Raw genomic sequence first — 9,713 nt, forward strand, 5'->3', positions numbered from 1 at the left:
CCTCAGATTGAAAGTCCAGCGCTTAAACCACTCAGCTATTGTGTGTACTTGTGTGCCGGTGCAGAGTCAGTGTATGTGTTCGTCAGTTTATTTTTTTAATTTAGCGCCTTTTCACTATTACTAAGTAACATAAGACGATTTAAAACAAAGAAAGAGAGAGAGAGAGAGAGAGAAAAAAAAAAGGCCAGGGGGGGTTGGGGTTGGGGGTTGGGAGAGAGAAGTCCAGAAACAGAAATAGTAGAAAACGACCGACTAAAGAAATGCGAAGCTAACATGAGATTCTTCTTCTTCAGTCCGTGTGTGTGCGCGTGTCGTCAGTGTGTGTGTGTGTGTGTGTGTGTGTGTGTGTGTGTGTGTGTGTGTGTGTGTGTGTGTGTGTGTGTGTGTGTGTGTGTGTGTGTGTGTGTGTGTGTGTGTGTGTGTGTGGTGTCAGTGGAGCAGAGTCAGCTTGTGTGTGTGTGTGTGCCGTGTGCGTCAGCACGGTGACGGTGTGTGTCAATGTGTGTGCCGGCGTCCGTCAATGTGTGTGCGGTGTCAGTTGCTCGTGTGTGTGTGTGTGTGTGTGTGTGTGTGTGTGTGTGTGTGTGTGTGTGTGTGTCGTCAGTGTGTGTGGCAACTGAATGTACGCGTGCCTGCGTCAATGTGTCAAGTCAAGTCAAGATTTCAGTATTTCATGATGGTAAATTGAATAAGCAACAACTGTGAATAATCACTTGAACATTGTGTGTGTGTGTGTGTGTGTGTGTGTGTGTGTGTGTGTGTGTGTGTGTGTGTGTGTGTGTATGCGCGCGCGTGTGTACGCGTCCGACTTCTTCTTATTTGTACGTTACCGAAGAAGTCAAGAAACAGAAATAGTAGAAAACGACCGACTAAAGAAATGCGAAGCTAACATGCGATTCTTCTTCTTCCGTGTGTGTGCGTGTGTCGTCAGTGTGTGTGTGTGTGTGTGTGTGTGTGTGTGTGGTGTCAGTGGAGCAGAGTCAGCTTGTGTGTGTGTGTGTGCCGTGTGCGTCAGCACGGTGACGGTGTGTGTCAATGTGTGTGCCGGCGTCTGTCAATGTGTGTGCCGGTGTCAGTTGCTCGTGTGTGTGTGTGTGTGTGTGTGTGTGTGTGTGTGTGTGTGTGTGTGTCGTCAGTGTGTGTGGCAACTGAATGAACGCGTGCCTGCGTCAATGTGTGTCAAGTCAAGTCAGTCAAGATTTCAGTATTTCATGATGGTAAATTGAATAAGCAACAACTGTGAATAAGCACTTGAACATTGTGTGTGTGTGTGTGTGTGTGTGTGTGTATGCGCGTCCGACTTCTTCTTATTTGTACGTTACCGAACTGCGCCTATCAGTCCCGGCCGTTCCCTTGTATGTAGAGTGGGCTTTTACGTGTATGACCGTCAGTTTTTTTTACCCTCCGTCATGTAGGCAGTCAAACTCCGTTTTTCAAGTGGGAGGCGTGGGGTGGTGCATGCCTGGTATGTTCTTGTTTCCAAAAACCCATCGAACACTGACATGGCCGGATAAAAGGATCTTTGACATGCGCATCTGATCTTCTGCTTGCGTATCGAAGGGGTTAAGGCACATCGTGACTTCACAATTGTTGACCTGAGAGATAGAACAATCTCCACCCTTTGTCCACCAGGCTTCGTGACCGAGATTCGAACCCGGGACCCTCACACTGAAATTAAAGTCAGTCCATTGTTTTCAGTCGGCGGCTGTAGCACCCGTTACGGTGCGCGCTCGTGTGTGTGTGTGTGTGTGTGTGTGTGTGTGTGCGTGCATATGTGCATGTCAGTGGGTGCGTGAGGCACATATTTGATGTGTGTGTGTGCACGAGAGAGAGAGAGAGAGAGAGAGAGAGAGACAGAGACAGAGACAGAGAGCGCACGCACAAAGAAAATCGAAATTGATGTCCCAAACACAAAATTTATTCCGTTCAGTTCTTAGTATCACAAAGCAAAAAGATATACATTGCAGCAGTGATATATGGTTTTCCGTTATCATTTAAGTACCCCCTTTTTAATCGAGAAAAAAAGAAAAAGAAAAAAAGAGAAAAGAATATGCTATACAGCATTGCACAAACTCATGAAACACACATTGAAGAATATCTGAAGGACTTTGCACGAAATTTCATATGTATGTACTTGCATAATTTCATTTTTTCTGCGAGTGCATGCATTCACACGCGCCCGAACACACACACACACACACACACACACACACAAACACACAGACTGATGACACACGTACAGATAATCATATTAACACTTATCGTGTAGTTTTAGTCTCCTTTCTTCTTCGTTTCGTTCATTCTTTCTTTAAAGTTTGCATAATTATATCCAGCATTGATAATCAGCATACGTATACATAATTGTATGTCTGAGAAGAGTTAATGCATACCACGTACAGAACATAAATCCAAATAGGAATTGTGATGACATAGAGTGAAGATATTGATTCTCTCAAAAGTAGACAAGAGCAAACGCTCTCTCTCTCTCTCTCTCTCTCTCTCTCTCTCTCTCTCGTTAACAATTAGTGTGATGTGAACCACACGCTGTTCTTCTTCTTCTTCTGCGTTCGTGGTCTGCAACTCCCACGTTCACTCGTATGCACACGAGTAGGCTTTTACGTGTATGACCGGTTTTACCCCGCAATGTAGGCAGCCATACTCCGTTTTCGAGGGTGTGCATGCTCGGTATGTTCTTGTTTCCATAACCCACCGAACGCTGACGTGGATAACAGGATCTTTAATGTGTGTATTTGATCTTTCTGCTTGCGTTTTCACACGAAAGGATGGAAGGGGGGGGGGGGGGGGGGGGGGGGGGGGAGGGTTCAGATACTAGCAGGTCTGCACATATGTTGACCTAGGAGATCGGGAAAATCTCCACCCTTTACCCACCAGGCGCCGTTACAAAGATTCGAACCCGGGACCCTCAGATTGAAAGTCCAACGCTTTAACCACTCGGCTATTGCGCAGTTCAAATGCCACATACAACCATATTCCTGACACGAGCAGGAAAGGAAAGAATATTAAAAGCTCGGAAAGAAATTCGAAAAAAACCCACCCCAAAACAAACAAAAACAACAACAACAACAAAAACAACAACAACAAAAACAAAAAACACCCACAAACAGCCATGGACTGATTTGGTTTCATAATTACACACACTTTGTCTCCAAACTGACAGCTGTATACGAAACAGTATCCAAAATTAAACGCAATATGGTACCGTCGACACATTTTAACAACGTGTCCATGGCAACACAAGGGATAAATCTTGGGAATACACGACAACAGTAACAAAATAACTAACGCAATATCCATTCAAGTATCACATATTGGCCAATTGCTCGTAATTCTCTCTCTCTCTCTCTCTCTCTCTCGTTCTGTTTGTTAGTTCCAGAATTAAGCTATCATATACCCAGACAATAATCTTTTATAACTATGAACTGATCGAAATTTTACTTTGCTTTTTTTACTTTTCATTTTACTTTGTTGAACTGACTTCGACTGGACGCTGGTCTTCACAGCCTCCTGTTAGTTGTGCAAAGTGGATTGATAGGCTAGTTACAGATCTTTTGTTTGCAAAGCGTTCTTAAAAAAAACAATTAACCAGTTCCTCCTCTTTCTGCAGTCGACCACCTCTCGTAGTTTACTTCCTGCTAGTCTCATTTAGACAAACAACAACAACAACAACAACCCCCCCAAAAAAACAACAACAACAACAACAACAAACAAAACAAAACAACAACAAACAAACAAACAAAACAAAACAAAACAAACCAGAAACAACACAAAACAAAACAACCACCAACAAAAAACAAAAAAAAACCCACCAAAAAAACCCTGAGGATTTACATCCCATATTATTTTAAAAAGGGTTTTTAATCATTTATTACAATGTGTTGTGATGATTTAATGTAATACTTTTTTTCAAATATATGCCTGCTTTGTGTATCATACATGCAATGAATATTTCTACCTGGTTTCGTTGGCGTGCAGGCCTACTAGTAGTAATCTTTTGATTTGCATTTCCATACAACTTAAGTGAAACATTAGCAGCATGTGAAACATTAGCAGCATGTGAACATCAAGCCATGGTTTCTATAATACTTTTCTGAAAAGTAACAAAATGACTTTCCCATTTTATCAATGGTTTCGAAACCAAATATCTAATTAAATTAAACACACACACACACACACACACACACACACCGCTCCCTCCATCCATCCAACTAACCATGCCCCCACCACCAACCACCTTATTCGCTCCCCCCCCCAACACCCTCTTCCAAACGTCCTTTCCCCCCCACAACCTCTAATAACATGGTATCGCCCCACGGACATAAATCTATTTATAGGTTCGTGGTATCGCCCTCTCTGCCCTGGCGTATTGTTGCACAATGCACACGTGACCATAAGGCAAGATAACGTTTCACTCCACCCAAGCCAACACGTCTCAGGTACACAGCTGTCTTATCACTTCCACGCTGTTAGGATGCAGGTCTGCACATTCCACAGGCGCAAAAGCTCCCAGCCTCCCCCCCCCTCCTCCCCCCCCCCCCCCTCCCACCACACACGCACACACTCGCCCTCCCTTCGTTGGCTTCTCCTGGACACACACACACAAAAATCAAGCACAACAGCTTCACAGGTCACAGCTAGGGAGTCCAACTTTCGATTCGATGTTCACAGAATGTAAAGATGTTTTTTTGTCTTTTAGTTTGTACATGCATGCACCCACTCACCACCACCCTTTCTCTCCTCAGAAGCGCTTTCGTAAGCCAACGCCCGGAAAAGTTGCACAACCAAAAAACCCAACTGACATTCCAATCGCTTTCTTACTTCTGGCATGTTCAGGCACACACAATATAATATATATATACATTATTGGATCCATTTCCTCGTTCAGCGAGACATAACGTGAATACGCAACTCCTATAGGCCTATGCACAGACTCGAATACCTCATATCTGTGCCAATGGCCTATATAGATGTCAGTTTACGATCTCTCTCGTCTGCTCGCTTGCTCGCTCGCCGTCACCCTCTTGTAGCGCAACATGTTTTGCATGAACATAAGAAAATCTTTTTTTTTCTTTTCTTTTCTTTTTCTTTCTTTCTTTTTTTTTTAACAACACTGACATTTCTGTGGGGTCTGCAGTCGATCATAAAAAAGAAAAAAAAAGACAATTAAAAATATTCTGCGACAGCAATTCAAAGCACAAATAGGTATATCAATGATGACCTTGAGCTTACCGAAAACAACACTGTAAATGGTAAATGATGATCTTAAACTTCATGACATCAGACTCAGCGTATCACACTTTTCAGTTTAAGGATGGCAGTATCTGTAAATGATGTGCTCGAAAAGTTCAATATCAGAACACATTAATGATGCTGTTCAATTTAACGATGGCAGTGTCTGTAAATGGTTATCGTAAAACTGAAACCAGACCAGCCAACGATGCTTGAAAGTTTGATGGTGGCAGTATTTATAAAGGATTATCTTAAAATGTAAGACACCAGTTTTTTTATGCTTCTCAGTTCAGTGATGACAGTGGCCGAAAATGACAATCTCAGAGCAATGAATGATGCATGATGCTTTAAAGATGAATGAAGATGCATCTGCAAATTATGATCTACAAATTTAAGACAAACTTACAGAAAAGATGCTTTTAATTTTCATCGTGGCAGCATCTGTACATCATGATTTGAACCTTACTAAATGACGTCATATTGTTAAACGATGGGAATAACTGTGAATGATCGTCTTCAGCTTACAATAACAGAATGTAAGTGTAGCCATCTTCAGCGACATCTAAAAATGACGGTTTTATTAACAATAGCAATATCAATGACACGTTTTCTGTGAAGGTTTCGACAACAGCAACATCTGGCAGATTGTGTATGATGGTTTCAACAACAAAAATATCTATGACATATTTTCTATGAAGGCTTCGACAATAGCAATATCTCGCAGGTTGTGTATGACAGTTTAAACTATTGCAATTTTTAGGACATGTTGTCTATGAAAGTTTTGAAAATAGCAATGTCTGGCAGGTTGTATATGATGGTTTTAACATGAGCTGCTATCAACAGCAGCAGTCACAATGACAGGTTGTGTAACAGCAGCAGTCACATGACAGGTTGTGTAACTATCAACAGTAGCAGTCACATGACAGGTTGTGTAACAGCAGCAGTCACAATGACAGGTTGTGTAACAGCAGCAATCACAGTGACAGGTTGTGTAGCTATCAACAGCAGCAGCACATGAACAGAGATGGTACGATCACCACCATCACGAGGATGCAGACAGGTCAAAACTGTTCATCTGCTTCTTGACCTTCCACGTGAACTTCTTCCACACAGAGTCTCTGGACTGGACCCGTGGAGGGTGGTCTGGAGACGCTTCCTGCCTGTAGCTGGGCAATTCACTTCCTGCGGGGCCCACTTCTCCCCCGTTCTGGCCGTACAGGAACTGCTCGTACGACGCCGCTGTGTTGACAAAGTGCTCGGGCTCCTTAGGCCCGGACAGGAGACCGGATTGTCTTCTGTTCCCGGACACCGTTCCGAACTTGGAGTCAGCGTAACTGAAGGTCCTCAAGGAGCTGAAGCCGCTGACGCCCTTGTCCTTCTTGTTCTTCAACGGGAGAGACTCTCTCTTCTTGTAGTGGGGACGTCGGACTTCCGTTTTGGATTTGTGGTCTATCTGTATGCTGGGCCGCGATGCGCGTCTGAGGATTTCTTCATAGCCGTTCTCCTCGTCTGACAGGTACTGGCCGAAGTCCTCTCCGTCGTATTCCTTATAGACCCGAGTAGAGCGACGTGAACTGTGACGACGGCCATCGTCAGCTTCCTCAGGGATGGCCATGGTCAGCTCCTCTTCATCATAGTCTGGAGCTGGGATGTACACACCCTCTGGCTCCGTGTCGTCCTGCTCTTTTCTGTCCTCAAAAGAGTTAGACTCCAACCTACCCTGTGTGCCAGAGACGCCCTCGTCATGCAGGCTGAACAAAGGGTTGTCTGTGCTCTGTGAAGTGGTGACGTTGTCGTCGTGTGTGTCCAGCACAGGATTGTCAGCACTACTCCGCGAATCAGGGGACAGTTCATCGTGAGTGCTGAACAGAGGGTTGTCTGTCCCTAGGTCCTGGTGATGATCGGTCAGCACGTCGTGGGAGGTCAGGTTGAGGCTGCTGACGTTGAGGTCCACGTGCTGGGGGTCGTCATCATCGTGCTGGGAGGGGGGGAGCACCACCGGCACGTTCTTGTCGCCCATTACGATGGGTCCGGCCTCCCGGGCAGCAGCTTTGCCCCCATCTCGATTCCTGCTGGGGCGTGGAGGGGCCACAGGGGAGTCGGTGCTGACGGGCACAGGGATATCGCCCGAGGTGTCTGAGCTGAGGATCTTGGGCTTGTACTGCGCCAGCCCGCTGGGTGGGGCAGGGGCCCGACGCTTCTTCTTCGCCCCGATGTCGTAGCTGCTCCGGGACTCCTTCTGGTTGTACTCAAAGGACCCAAAGGGCGGCCCGCCCTTGTTGAACAGGTCCCCTGCAGGACTGACCTGGGGCAGGGCTGACATGGTCAACGATCACACCGCTAAAGGAATGACTGAAATAATCTGAATCAATTATTGAATATTGCCGTTTTTTCCCCCCACTGGGAATGATATTGTCCACCGTGACAGCCTTCAGCTGATTGAGGACAAAAATCAAGCACAATTTTGTACTACACCACAAGTAAATGACAAGCCGCTTCTCAGATGGACAGACAGTATATTATAGTAGACAGCTAACAACACGACAACCTGCTGAACATCTCTTCCGTTTCTTGGTGTTGGGGTGGGTGGGAGGAAGGTTATGTCAAAAGGCGATCTGCAGACGTTAGATGCTCCTGAGAAGAAGAAGAAAACAAAATCACAACGAAGTTCGCTCACATAGTTTGCATACGGTGACTGATAAAGAAATAAACAAAAAATCAACGAACACTGACTGAGCAGATTTGCGAGTAGACAGAAAAGACACTTCTTCGCTTAAATAACGTGTTCCTTTAACCCCGGAGACCGTGGTGTCAACAAGGTGCAGGAGAAGAACAACCTCCTGTGGTCATTGCTCCGCAGCTCATCGTCCGACATCCACAGCCAAAGAGGAACAGCAAGACCCGCTCAGCGGCAGACTGTCTTGATGGGGGTCCGGGCTCTGGTGTTAGCTCGTGGTGAGATGCTCTGAGTCACCAGGTGTCGTCGGCACAGAACCAGAACCGGGCTCTGGTGTTAGCTCGTGGTGAGATGCTCTCAGTCACCAGGTGTCGTCGGCACAGAACCAGAACCGGGCTCTGGTGTTAGCTCGTGGTGAGATGCTCTGAGTCACCAGGTGTCGTCGGCAAAGAACCAGAACCGGGCTCTGCTGTTAGCTCGTGGTGAGATGCTCTGAGTCTGAGTCACCAGGTGTCGCCGGCACAGAACCAGAACCAGACAGACGCTTTCCTTTAAAGTGGGAGGGGGGTAGCCCTGTCACGGCACAGCGCACAGTAGCCAGCAAACCCCTTCACTTGTTGCCCCCAGTGTCCGCGGTCACTGACGCGAGGAACCAGTTGACCAGTAGTGTGAAGGTCCTCCGACAACCTGTAACATACAAGTACTGACACTGAACAACAACAACAAAAGTCGTAAACTACGGGTGTATAGTTTGAGGGACAGTTTTTTTTTTTTTTAACCTTGAGACGAACAGTACATAGAAAGGGGGCCACACACACACACACACACACACACACACACACACGCATGCACGTACGCACTCACACACACGCGCGTGCACGTAAGCACACACACACATATACACACACACACGCGCGCGCACGCGCGCGCATATCAAATTATGGTGCTAAAAGCCTCGCCGACCACTAAGGCCATCTCAAGGCTATCGCCACACACACGCACACGCACACACACACAGACACACACACACACACACGCACACACACACACACACTGGAATGCTTTTGTTTTTACATACTTCACTCTTGACCCCTACCTCCTTCCCTCTGTCTCTCTCGTTAAATCTGCGTGCTGCATGCTTGTCATGTGTGTGTGTGTGTGTGTGTGTGTGTGTGTGTGTGTGTGTGTGTGTGTGTGTGTGTGTGTGTGTGTGTGCGTGCGTGTGTGCGTGCGTGTGTGTGTGTGTGTGTGTGCGTGCGTGCGTGCGTGCGTGTGTGTATGTATGTGTGTGCGTGCGTGCGTGTGTGTGAGCATTTGTGTGGTCTGAAATCAGTTGTAAACTCTATAATACGGAGAGAGAGAGAGAGAGAGAGAGAGAGAGACAGAGAGAGAGACAGAGATGTAAGAAAATGCTGATGGGTGGCGAAACAGAAAACCCAGAGCACGGTAAATATATTTGTATTCTTATCGTTGCCGACAGCCGAAGTAAAAAAAAAAAAAAAAAAAAAGAAGAAAAAAAAGTTTCTTTCAGAGACGGAGTTAGCCCATAATGAACACACACACACACACACACACACACACACACACACACACACTTCGATCGCAAACCCGTTAAAGAAAAAGTTATAAATCTCGAGTGACATAATACACCTCCCCCAGGCGTTTATTAAAAAAGAAAATTCTTATTTATTTATTTATTCTTTTTTATTTTATTTTATACCACGCTTGATTAGTGGTAAGAAACCCCGCAGCAGCAGAATTCTGTAAAAAGACGTTGTTTACCCTGATA

General features: G+C 45.7%; 1 protein-coding gene across 1 annotated transcript; it reads right to left on the bottom strand.

Annotated features, from left to right (window-relative positions):
* Window positions 1–3,814: 3,814 nt before the first annotated feature.
* Window positions 3,815–8,281, bottom strand: LOC143279720 (uncharacterized). Its single transcript, XM_076583834.1, has one exon. It carries the CDS (start codon window positions 7,568–7,570, stop codon window positions 6,290–6,292), a length of 1,281 nt encoding a protein of 426 aa, XP_076439949.1. The 5' UTR covers window positions 7,571–8,281; the 3' UTR covers window positions 3,815–6,289.
* Window positions 8,282–9,713: the final 1,432 nt, after the last annotated feature.

The sequence above is a fragment of the Babylonia areolata genome, chromosome 3, assembly GCF_041734735.1.
Source record: "Babylonia areolata isolate BAREFJ2019XMU chromosome 3, ASM4173473v1, whole genome shotgun sequence".
NCBI classification, from domain to species: Eukaryota; Metazoa; Mollusca; class Gastropoda; order Neogastropoda; family Buccinidae; genus Babylonia; species Babylonia areolata.